The sequence below is a fragment of the Hemiscyllium ocellatum genome, chromosome 34, assembly GCF_020745735.1.
Source record: "Hemiscyllium ocellatum isolate sHemOce1 chromosome 34, sHemOce1.pat.X.cur, whole genome shotgun sequence".
NCBI classification, from domain to species: Eukaryota; Metazoa; Chordata; class Chondrichthyes; order Orectolobiformes; family Hemiscylliidae; genus Hemiscyllium; species Hemiscyllium ocellatum.
Genome location: NC_083434.1, coordinates 25,534,545 through 25,547,750, shown reverse-complemented (window position 1 = coordinate 25,547,750; position 13,206 = coordinate 25,534,545). Strand labels below are relative to the sequence as shown.

The window sequence follows — 13,206 nt, the reverse complement described above, 5'->3', positions numbered from 1 at the left end:
TAGGCTTCAATGGAAATAGGAATGGTAATGGGGGAGTGATGTAGAGCCAGCTGCTGATTGCCTATAACCTGCCGGTTTGTTTCAGTCAACCCTGAATCTTAAAGTCGGGGTTTCAAGTTCCACTCCGAGGCCTCTTACACATAATCTGGCCTGTGCTGCACTATATATGAAGGGAGAGCTGCACTGTTAGTTGCCATCTTTTGGTTGACCTGACAATTCAGAGCTCTGTCTGTCCATTTAGGATGATGTAAAAGATTACATGAGCCTATTTTGAAGAAAATTGAGAGGGAATTCATCTCCATTAATGATTATCCAATGCTATTTAAAAAAATTACTTTTTTTCCTACTTTGAAGCATATTCACTATGCTGTCAATAAAGCCCTACCTGTCTGTAAATTACTCTGGAATTTCTTGAGAACATGTATGATGTTCTAGAAATGTGATGACGATGTGCAATCAATTTGCAGGAAGGGTGGTTGAAGCAGTTTCAAAAGTAACTTGCTAAATTCAAGTGGTGTAAGTATTAGAAGAGGAAAAATGATAGGGCTGCACTTGTCGTGAAGTGGAACTAACTATATCGCTCTTTCAAAGAGCCAGCAGTTGTATGGCAGGCTGAATGGTAGTCTCTTATACTGTAGAAATCTATGAATAAATGTCAGTTTCTGTTCTTTGGAGCTGAAATGTTATGCCCCTGGGTTACTTATTCATCAGAAATTGTTGCATTCCATGTTCTACTCCATACTAGTGCATCTTTTGAACACTCTAAGGAGAGCTTGCACTGTTCACACAAAAACTCAGCTAGATTTTGTAGAGAACGTCGTCAGAACTGGCTTTTGTATCCTGTGCAAGACCTGTAAACTGAAGAGTAGTTCCTTGTGGCATTACAGTCTTGTTTGAACAATCTGTAGCACTTTACAATTGACCATTGTGAGAAAACAGCAGGCAGTGAAACATTTATCCAGCGTTTCCTCTCCCATCTGCCCAATAATATTCCTAAGAATTCTGTGAATTTTATCAAGAAATTACCTCTGTGTTCAGACATAACTTTATCAAATCTCAACCGTAGATTTATAAAAAATTAATCCTGACACTTCTTAATTAAGTAAAGCTGCCAGTCTCCAACTGAGTCCAATTATAAAACTGCATAAATTGGAGTTGGTCTTTTTGTTCCTCTGAACTAGTGCCTAAATCATTTTGATTTATTTTCATAATCTTGTCCTTTATCTCGCACGAGCCTTGATAACATGATGGGTTTGTGGTGACAAAGGAGACATTTGGCTATTAGCCTGCAACAAAGCCTTCTCTCCCAGCCCAAGCTCTTGTCATTTTGCCAGTTCCCTTTTGTTCATAGCAAGAGAAACAAGAAAGAAACTCTTTTTGCCGTGTGTGTGTACTTCAATCCCGAAACATCCCTTGCTAGAATTCCTGATCAATGACGGCTGCTTCCCAAAAGATTTGGAAATTGTTTATGCACCTCCCTCTGCCTGGGAGACTTCAAAGGCTTGCATGCATACTGCAGATGATTCACGATGGTGTTAACAGAAGAGAAGGTGTCTGAGAAAAGTGTTTTGGAAAGTCAAGGACAGGGGAGAAAAATCTTGTGGATATTTGCTGAGATTGAACTGAAGCAAGTCACTAGCACTTGTCAGAAAGAGGGAGCCCCATTAGAGGTCAGAAAGAGAGATTACAGGTTTCTCAGATTTCACTGGGTAGTTTTAATTCCACAGGCAAGAATAATCGATTGAGTGGGTTACAGGTGCAGATTCTAATGCATGGGGAGGGCCAGAGTTTAGGCCTGTCATTGACTTGGGAACTGTTCCAAATATGAAAGTGGGGTTGAAGAGGTACATATGTTGATTCTGTTCCTGTCAAATGATTTACATTGCATTGTTAGGGGGAACCTTGAAAGTACACAAGGGAGCAACAACTAGGTGGGTGTGCTGATGTGTGTGGGGGTCATACCAGCTATGTATCACTTGGCCAATTCCTTTCTGCAAACTTTGTGTAATTTTAATGAAGAATTCTGTCAAAAGGTTGACTTGGCGATTTTCAAGAAAAACCCTCATGCCATCAGCGGCGTGTTGTTTTTTTACCCTTCTATGTTTTGCAATATGTGTCATTTCTGGCCCAAGGTACAGGGAGGTCTGCAAGTGTCACCCAGAAGGGTTTAAACTAGTTTGGTGGGTGGTGGGGAAGCCAGAATAGTAGGTCTGCATGTGGATGGATTGAGGTGAAGCTCGTATTTATGTCAAGTAAGTCTAACAAGAACAACAAGCAGCGCCAGAGTAATGAAAGCCCTATAACAAGATAGGGAGATGTGCTTTGAACATGAATCAGTACATGGAACTGCACTGTTATAGTCATTACAGGAACTTGTTTGAGAGATTGACAGGACTGACCGCTCAGCATCTCAGGGGTTAGATGTTATGGGTGAGATAGGGAGTGAGGTGAAAGGGTTTGGGGAGGTGCAATTTGTTTAGCTCAGTTGGCTGGATCATTGGTTTACAGAGCAGTGGTGATGCCAACAGCATGGGTTCAATTCCCATCACTGGTTTGAGGTTACAACGAAGGACTCTCCTTCTCAGCCTCGTCCCGTGCCTGAGGTCTGGTGGCCCTCAGGTTAAATCACTACCAGTCACTTCTCTTCAATGAGAGCAGCCCCTATGGTCTGGTAAGACTATTGGGACATAACAACAACAACAAAGGGAAGTTGCATTGCTGACTAAGGAGAATATCACAGTTGCGCCAAGAGATGTGATCTCTTCCAGAAAAGCCATATGAGTAGAACTCGGGAATAAGAAAATTGCAATGATCACAACATGGTTATCCAATAGGCCTCTGAATAGCCAACAGGAGACAGAGGAACAGATATATAGATACATCATGGAAAGATGTGAAAACAAGGTCGTTGTAATGGGTGATTTTAACTACCCCAGTATTGACTGGAACTCCCTTACTGTCAAAGGCTTGGATTGGCCAGAATTTGTTAGGTGTATGTAGGAGGGATTCTTGAAACAACATGCCCAACCAGGGAAGAGACTGTACTGGATTTGGGTATGAGCTTGGCCAGGTGATCAAAATTTCAGTGGGAGTGTATTTTGGGAATAGTGATCATTCAAATTTTAAAATCGAAATGGATAACGATAAAATCAGTCTTTAGGGAAATTGGGAAAGCCTAATTACAACAGTATTTGGCAAGAACTGGAGGAATTAGATTGGGGTGGCTGTTTGAGGATCTGACATGTGGGAGTCCTTTAAAAGGCAGTTTACTTAGAGTTCAGTGGACCAGCATGGTCCTGAGAAGATTAAAGATAAGGATAGCAAGATTGAAGAACCTTGGATGACAGGAGATGTCAAAAGTTTAATCAAAAAGATAAAGGAAGCATAGGTAAGGTTTAGAAAACTGAAATCAATCAAGGCTCTTGGAATATAAGGGAAGTCGGAGAGAACTTAATTGAGGAATTAGGAGTACCAAAAGGGGCCATAAATATCCTTACCAAGTAGGATTAAGGAGAATCCGAAGGCATTTTCTATGTGTATTTTAAAGAAGAGGGTAGTTCGGGAAAGGGTAGGTCTGCTCAAGGGCAAAGGACAAAATTTACATGTAGAGTCAGAGGAAGTTGATGATGTCCTTAATGAATATTTTGCATCAGTATTCACTAAGAAGGAGGACAGGGATGATAAGAGTAGATATGGGTATGTTGATATTTCAGGGCATGTCAATATTAAGAAGGAAATAGTATTGAGTGGCTTGAGAAACATTAAGGTACATAAGTCCCCAGGGCCTGGTGGGATTCATCTCAGGATATTGAGAGAGGCAAGGGAGAAGGTGACTAAAGTCTTGACAAAGATCGTGTATCTTTGTTAGCCACAGGCAGGGTCCAAGGATACTGGAGATTGGCCAACATTGTTCCTTTGTTTAAGAAGGGCAACAGGCATATTCCAGGAAATTCTAGGCCAGTGAGCCTTACAATAGAGAAATTATTGTAGAAGATTCCTAGGGACAGGACTTATTAAGGATTGTCAGCATGGTTATGTGCAGGGGAGATCTTGTCTCATAAACTTGATTGAATTTTTTGAGGAAATGACAAAGATGCTTGAAGGTAGAGCAGTGAATGTGTCTATGGTGTTTACTAGAGCATTTTGCAAGATCTCACATGGTAGGCTGGTTCAGAAGATTAAGTCACATGGGATCCATGATGAGTTGATAAGCTGGATGTAAAATTGGCTTGATCATGGGAGACAGAGGGTAGTTGTGGAGGGATGACTGGAGTTCTGTGACATCTTTGTTTGTAACATATATAAATGATTTTAGTGACAGTGTTAAGTGGTCTGATTAGTAAGTTTGCAGATGACACAAAACTTGGTGGAGTTGTGGAGAGTGAGGGAGTTTGTCAAAGGAAACAGCAAGATATAGATCAATTGGAAGATTAGGTGGAGAAAGGGCAAATGGAGTTTAATCCAGACACATATGAGGTGATGTATTTTGGAGGTCAAATGCAAGGAAAGTATACATTAAATGGCAGGACCTTTTTAGGAGCATTGATGTTCAGAAAGATCTTGGGATCCAAATCCATAGCTCCCTGAAATTGGCAACACAAGTGAGTAAGGTGGTAAAGAAGATGTTTAATATGCTTGCCCTTCATTGGTTGGGGCACTGAGTATAAAATTTGGGAATTTATGTTGTGGCTGTGTAGAATTTTAGTTATGTGACATTTTGGTTATTGTGTGTGGTTCTGCTCATCACACTATAGGAAGGATGTGGATGCTTTGGAGAGGTTTCGAAAGAGGTTTATTAGGATGTTGCCTGGATTGGGCTGTATTAGCTATAAGGAGAGGTCAGACAATCTTTGATTATTTTTGCTAGAGGGTAAGAGACTGAGGGGTGGCGGCATAGAAGTGTATAAAGTTATGAGAGGCATGGATAGGCTGTGGATAGTGAGAGTCTCTTTCCCAGGGTGACAATGTCAAATACTGGGGGACATAGGTTTAGGGTGAGAGGGAGAAAGTTTAAAGGAGATGGACGAGGCAAGTTTTTTTCACACACAGCATGGTTCCTGCCTGGAATGTGTTGCCAGGGGAAGTGGTAGAAGCAGACACGATAGCAAGGTCTAAGAGGCGTTTGGACATACACATGAGCAGGCAAGAATACAGACCATTAGTAGGCAGATGGGATTAATTTGGAATGGCATCATGGTCAGCACGGACATGGTGGGCTGAAGGGCTTATACGTGTGCTGTACTGTTATGTGTTCTTGGCTCTGTCTGTAACTTCCCCATGTTTTAATGTCATAAAAGGGATGGATGAAAGTGTGGTCACTCAGTGATAGGGCTACGCAAGTCAGGAATGCACAAGAGACCACAATCAGAATAGAGAACAAGGCAGTTCGGGTGACTTATTGATAAACTTCTATTTTTAAACAAATTTATGAATAGCATCATAAAGTGCCAATTTAAAAAGGTAATGATAAATGTAATGTATAACTTGTCAGTCAAGGCTAACTTAGAATATGATGTCCAGACATCGTGCCTTGAGCAATTGCTGGCTGTGGAGAAAACACAGGTCACATTTATAAGAAGTGAGAGGCTGTACCTATGGGAGACGCTAAAATGCATTGGCAGTCCATCTGTTAGAACACAAAAGGTTATGAGGCAATCAAGATAGAGGTGTGCAAAATTGTGGGAAACCTTTGAAGGCTAAAATGTGAATAAGAAATGTTCCACTGGCCAGTGAGTTGGTAGTTAGAGAAAAATAATTAATTACATTTCATTTCCAAATGCAGAGAGAAATTCAGAGAATTTTCTTGAATGGCAAATTGGTCAGGCATTTCATGGCCTCACAAAATATTTTGGAGTCAGAACAGTTTGTAAATAGGGACTGGAGAAAAACAGAAAAATATGAGAAGCGATCTGGGGAAGTAAGGGGATGGCTCAGTGGTTAGTGCTACTGCCTCATAGTGCCAAGGACCCGGGTTCATTCCTGCCTCTGGTGGCTGTCTGTGTGGAGTTTGCACATTCTCCCTGCGTCTGCGTGGGTTTCCTCCAGGTGCTCTGGTTTCCTCCCACAATCCATGTGCAGGTTAGGTGAATTGGCCATGCTAAATTGCCCATAGTGTTAGGTGCATTAGTCAGGTGTAAATATAAGGTTGGGGAATGGGTCTGGGTGGGCTCCTCTTCGGAGAGTCGGTATGGACTTATTGGGCCAAAGGGCCTAATTCCATACTGTGTAGAGAATCTAATCAAGTCCTGGAAGTATAGCATGGGTGTAATGAGCTGAATATGCACAAGTATTTATAAAATTTGAAATGCACAGAAACTATCAGTAAAGTTCCTCCCTGTGTTTGAAGACCACTCCTCCTTCAAAACAAGAAGAGAGGTTTAAATGAGTTCTTTCAAACAATTGTTGTTCACTTGTGGGATTGTTTTGAGGTATTTTGATTTTTACGCACAAAGTGCATTACTGGGATCTGTTGCTGCTTTCATTCGAGGTCCTCTCTGCAGGGAAGTGCTTATCCTTTGTATTAATGATTCAGTGACTGAGGTTCCTTTTTATACAAACACGTCTGTTCCTTGTCTGTAATATGTTCCTTTTCTGTCTCTCCTGCAGGAGGTATTGAATGGAGAACTGAAAGGACAATTATTTGATGACCAGTGCCCCCTGGAGGGTGAGTGAAGAATGAATTATTGTTGTTATTTGTGAAATTAAACTACAAATGCTGAAAATCAATTAAAAAAAACAGCAGACAAAAAATATTTAGCCTATGAGTTGGGATCTTGATATTGTTTTGTGTGGACAAGTCCCTAAAAGCACATGACCCAATGAAGGCTGTCACTCAAAACCATCTTTAGCCATCATCTGATCTGCTGAGAGGTTTCAACACTTTTTGCATTTGTATAGCATCCTCACCCTAGTCAAATATCCTAACTTACTTCACGGAGCATGATTTTCCTTTTCATGCAATGAAATCTACCAATGTTTTGCAGCTAAAGTGTAAGCTATTAAGGCGCAGTCCCACAGCCAGCTGAACAAAAAGCCAAATCCAGGGTAACCCCTTTTATTTTTAATCTAATTATTTTAATATAAATCTGACATATTGTCTGTATGATGGCCTGGAGGAGGTAATGGTGATTAGGATTTATGAGGCCATGGCGTATGTGCATGAGGATTTTCAAAGTGATAGGTTGCTGAGTCAGAAGTCAGAATGAGTTAGTGAGAAAGGGGCGAATGGTGAACAGAACTTTGCAAGTTAAGGTTTCGGCCTCCAAGTGTCAGATGAGATCAAGTTTACAGAGGGTGGGAAGCTGACCAGCAGAGATTAGATTAGATTCCCCTACAATGCAGAAATAAGTCCTTCGGCCCAACACGTCCACACTGACACTCTGGAGGGCAACCCCACGCAGACCAATTTCCCTCTGACTAATGCACCTAACACTGTGGGCAATTTAGCATGGCCAATTCACCTGGCCTACGTGTCTTTGGATTGCGGGAGGAAGCCAGAGCAAACCCATGCAGAATGTGCAAACTCCACACAGATAGTCACCCAACGCTGGAATCAAACCTGGGTCTCTGTCGCTGTGAGGCAGCATTGCTAACCACTGAGCCAACATGCAGCTTTGAAAGAGCAGATTAGTGGTAACAAAGACATGGATGATCAGGAGATTAACTGAAGTTTTGAATTATCAGAATAATATTAGAGGTGGAATCAGGAGGCTAGGCACTGGAAAGAATGTGAAATTTGAAACGATGTAGAGCCAAGGGGTCATATAGGATGGAAACAGACCTGTTGGTCCAACTTGTCCATGCCAACCAGGTTTTCCAAACAAAACCAGTCCCATTTGCTTGCATTTGGCCCATATCCCACTAAACCTTTCCTGTTCATGTACCTGTCCAAATGTCTTTTAAATATTGTAACTGAACCTGCACCTATCACTTCCTCTGACAGCTCATTCCACATACGAACCAGACTCTATGTGAAACATTTGCCCTTCAGCTCCCTTTTAAATCATTCTGCCCTCACGTTAAAATTATATAGTCTAGTTTTGAACTCCCCAACCCTAGGCAAAAGATCCTTGCTATTCACCTTCTCTATGCTCCTCTTGACTTTATAAACCTCGACAAGGTAACCGCTCAACCTCCTATGCTCCGAATTAAAAAGTACCAGCTTATCCAGCCTCTCTCAAAGCCTCCAGTCCCAGTAACATTCTGGTCAATCTTTTCTGTGCTCTTTTTAATGGACAAGTGGTGTTCCAAATCAGAGAGCCTGGAGCAGATGAGAAATGGAGCAATGAGGTAGAGCTGGGCATTGCCAGTGTGCATGTAGAATCCAACATCAAAGAAACATGGTTATCATAAAATCTTATTTGTCTTTGTTTTCTTCAGGATAGTTATATCCCCTCAAACAGTGTCCACACAAGGCCTATAGAGCATCTAACATATATTCTGCATTGACAGTGGAACAGCTGTGATTAACACTGTTAGCTTAGTACCTCCTGTTGCAGTGTTTTGTCCACTGGTCCTAGTTTTCTTATGTGCTATTATACTGCATCCATGAAGCTGCATTAAGTGGGAAAAGTTACAAACCACACAACACCAGGTTATAGTCCAACAGGTTTAATTGGAACCACTAGCTTTCGGAGCGCTGCTCCTTCATCAGGAGACAACTACCTTATGAAGGAGCAGCGCTCCGAAAGCTAGTGCTTCCAATTAAACCTGTTGGACTATAACCTGGTGTTGTGTGATTTGTAACTTTGTACACCCCAGTCCAACACTGGCATCTCCAAATCAAAAGCATTAAGTGGGAGCAGTTAATGAACAGAAAAAGACCAAAATGGTGTGGGCCATTTTCCCTCCAGTCCCCTATCCCATCTTGTTGGCCCTACAATTTCCTGGCTGAGGGGGAAACATACTTTGACCAACCTAGAAAACAAAATCCTTGAGCTATCCATAGCAACTGGGCGAGCTCCATGAGACTGCAGTACTGGTTAATGCAGGTTTCTGCTCATACCACCCACCAGCTCACAATGGCCGTGCTTGACACTTCCAAGAACATTCGGGAATGTGCTGAAAAGCTGGGAATGGTCGCTTTCCCGATGAATTTGGAGATATGAATTACTAAAATGTTGTAGAGGTAATCTGCCTCAAAAAATAATCCGAAGAGCTAATGGAATGTTAGTTTTGACAACTAGAGTTTGTATGTTTTCCTATCAAACAAGTTGGCTGCAAGTGCTGTCAGGAATATCAAGACTCTTATGTGAGAATAGTCAAGCAGATAGTCATTGTTGGAACTTTGAAAAGTATATTTATTAAAAATTAAAAAGAACAAAATATTTGCATTTTTACAGCACCTTTCTGCTTTCCAAATTACACCCAGTGAAGTAGTTTTGAAATGTAGGCTTGGATTTCCCCGCCATGTTAAGAGTGCAGATTCCTGGCTCAGCTAACACCATTCAGAACTAACTAAAGACCCAGATGGTTCCAACTTTGGATGGGCGTTGGCGGTGTGGAGGGAGGAAAAGCGAGGAGGTGGTGTGGGTGTTAATTGGATCTGTGCCCAAATCCCACCCCCACCCCTCCAAAAAAAAAGGAAATTGAGGTTGGAGGCAGCCACAATGGAGGTAGCATGTGGGCAGAACTGCCCTCAATGATCTTTATGGCAGCCGTTAAACTTAGAATAAAACAAAATACAGTCCTCCCACCCTCATCCGTCACTTCCCATGCACTTCCCATGCCCATCTATGCTACTTCATCATGCACAGTACCCAATCAACTGCATAAATCTCCTTCTTAATCCCAATGATTCTCATTCGTCTAGATATTAAAGACTTATAGGGGTAGTGTTGGAAAATGGCATCAAGGTACAAGATTAACCAGGATTGAGTTGGATGACCGAGGAGGCACAAGGTCCCAAATGGCCTACTCTTCTTGTCTTTATTCTTACTGATTCTTCAGACGGCTGATTCCCCACTTATATCCATTATGGTCTAATTCAGCCATGACTGATTAAGAGGTTGTAAACATGCATGCATCACTGGGAAGTGACATATTTTAACCCTGCATAATTGTCCCTTACAAAGCCTAAACATTATGCTTTGCCAACACAGTCTACTTGCAGTTAAACAAGAAAAATCTGAAGTTGAATTGCTCTGGTCTGCCAAGTTTTTGTATCCCAGCAGGCTTAGGGTTGAGTTACTTTTCTACCTGCATGTCTTTGGGATAGTATATAGGACATTAGAGCGGATTTGGGGTTAGTAGAGACAGCAGGTGAGAAGGTAGTGGGTAAGCTGGGGAAGGATTTCCTTTTTACTAGGATGAGTGAGTGAAAATAGCAACAAGCAGTTACTTTAAACAAAAATTACATTATTTAAGAATATCAAAATAAATTGACAGCTAAAAGTTTGAGCTGCTTAAAAAAAGCCAAGAGTTGTGCTTATAACCTTCAGGAGATGAGACAGCTCATCTCAAGTAAAGGGAGACTTGATATCAATTGCTAATGACAATGGTAACTTAATCAGTTGGCATGAAGTAATGCATGGTAATCAAATGCAAAACATTATGCTTGCTTACTATGAGGCATTTCATCATTATTTAACTAGTTCTTCTTGAGCCTCCTCCCTTTATCCCTTTCGCTTGTTCAATGGTGTGTTTTTTTTTTGACTGACGCAAATATTTCAGTTGAATGAATGATCTTGTTTCTGCTCATTCACATGCATAGTGAGTCATGATGATGGAGCAGCCAATACCACCTTGGGGATTTTCTACATTTCCTTCACTGGTGTGTGAAGAATTGAACATTCGAGAGGCTGGCTCTAATTAAATAAGTCATGGACAGCTTTAGGCTTTGTAAGGGACAATTATGCAGGGTTAAAATATGTCACTTCCCAGTGATGCATGCATGTTTACAACCTCTTAATCAGTCATGGCTGAATAAGACCATAATGGATATAAGTATTTGTTTACCGAAAACTCTATCAATTAGTATCTTCAATCGAAAGCTCAAAGGTCAGCAGAAGTTTGCAACTCCCTCACAACTCACTGTTTAATCATGTTGGAGTGGGGAGAATTGGGGCAGGAATTTAGAAGTTTATTTTGAAAACTGAAAAGCATATAAACTATTGGTCCATCAATGTGTTTTGGTTATGGCTGAAAGACCTTTTATTCTGGTTACAATCTGGCAACTGCACATTGTCCACCCAATTAGACCAATTTTGTTAGAAAACCTGGCAGTTGCTTTCTTGTTCTCGGTCTCTCTTTTTTCTTTTCTTTTAGTTCTCTGTCTCACTTTCTTCCCTCTCTTCCTCTTTGGCTTTTCCCTTTTCTGTTACTTCCGTTCTCATTTTCCATTCTTGTTCTTTTCTGTTCTCTCCCTCTTTTTGAATTTTTCAGTCTTTTAAATTATAACTGAATATCACTTTCACTGAGCCCATTGAGTTTTTTTATATGTTAGCACCAAGTTACTATCTTTTTTTGAATTGATTAACTGGAGCAGGAAAAAAAGATTGTGATTCCAATTATGATATTTCCTTGTTTGTCAATGATCGACTTAACATCCACAAAAGCGAATAAAGAAATAAATAAATAAATAAATCTTTCGAAAATTAATAATTTGGCAACTGACTTGTGAATTTAGCCTAAACCAAAGAAAATCAGGCTATCTGGAAAAAGCAGACAATCCAATGCAAAAACAGTGTGTATTTCAATCCAAGGGCAAATTCTACTGTCAAGAATAATAATTTAATACAATGGAAAAGAATTGAGAGGAACTATCTTACTGTTCTTATACATGATTAAGAAATAATACAGCCAGAAATACTTCATTTTTAAATATGAAAGGGATGTCTGCTGAGATGAAACCAAATGATAAAGGTTTATAAATTTTCCATAAAAAATATAATTCCCAAGGTAATTGTGCTTAAAAAAAACTTTTTTTAAGCCCAATTGAACATCAATAAGAAAAACCAAGCAGCTACTGTCAAGTACCCTGTCCTGTCCTAAATTGCTACAATTGTTTCATGATTTTTCAGACTACTTGCTTGAGAGCAGAACTAAGCTTAAAATTCAAATCTAAGCAGTGCTGTGATTGATTTTGTTGTGTACCTGGCTGATAGCTTTGATGACATGAGCCCTGTTAGCCTTCTCAAAGATGTAAAATTAGGTTGAGCTGCTCAAATTGGAGCAAATGATTTTGAAACCTTTGAATTAGAGATGGTTAATTTTCTGCCACAGCAGTGAGAAATGAGAAAGGGACATTGATTATTTTCACTGTCAGGAAGCTTGATAACCTGCTATTTACATGCTTATATAAGTTGTTATTCTAGACGGTTCACTTGGACTATTCAAAGATGGGACACTTTCCCTTTCTCACACCAATGATAAGAAAGCAATTTGGTGTGATATGATACTCCACTGCTTTTTGAAGTTTGGAGACATGGTAGCTAAAGTGGTCCCGTGTTCATTTAATTTGGATGACAATTGGAGGTTAAATTGGGCAGTAGAGCTGGTGATCTCTTCTGTTGACACTGCCTTTGAGGTGAAGTATGGAAGCTAAAAATGCTAGAGAGGGTGTGGAAAAGAACACAAGACATTAATTTAACATGTCATAAACCTACTTGAAGGTTGATATGCAACATTCAAAGAGTAGACATCTGCCACCTATCACCTGAAGCATTGATTGTATCATTAGTGTAGGAACTTCGATAATAAAGGACAAATCTACCTAGTTTGCCATCTACCATTCCACTAACCACTTGGTATTACTGCAGTTGTTGACTGTTCTAGCAATCCATCTCCTTCAGTGGGTGGACCCACAGAGAAGATGAGAATAATCACAATCAGAGGAAACCATTGCAATGTATAGATACAAAACCATCCCTTTATTTCTAGCATTTACTTTATCTCAAATTTCTCAAGAGATGTAACCCAACTTTGTTGGCGGGCGGGGGGGCGGGGTTTGGGGGGAGCGGTAGGAAAAAAGACAATTTGATTTGATTCCCTGACGGAATTTATTTTTGGTTCACGAGCGAACGAGTCAATGATGAATTGGCAACTCCTTCCATTTTCTGCCCAATCTTCTAATGTCCAATGTGCCTAAAACCCACCCAAGGATGTGCAGAAACAAGCAGAAATAATTAATGGAGAACTTGATTACCTCTATCCAAACTAGTGTTGAACTAGCTTCAGTGATGAGATTTAAAAAAAAGGGTCACAGCC

The 13,206-nt window shown here is 40.5% G+C and overlaps 1 protein-coding gene across 3 annotated transcripts in view; it reads left to right on the top strand.

The window, feature by feature from the left end:
* The window catches only part of nkd2b (NKD inhibitor of WNT signaling pathway 2b), a 128,483-nt gene that overhangs the window by 78,411 nt on the left and 36,866 nt on the right, over positions 1-13,206 (top strand). For all 3 annotated transcript variants that reach the window (XM_060850151.1, XM_060850150.1, XM_060850152.1), the window contains one exon: positions 6,607-6,664. In XM_060850151.1, the coding sequence (XP_060706134.1) occupies positions 6,607-6,664 (58 nt within the window). The remainder of the gene's footprint in view (positions 1-6,606; positions 6,665-13,206) is intronic.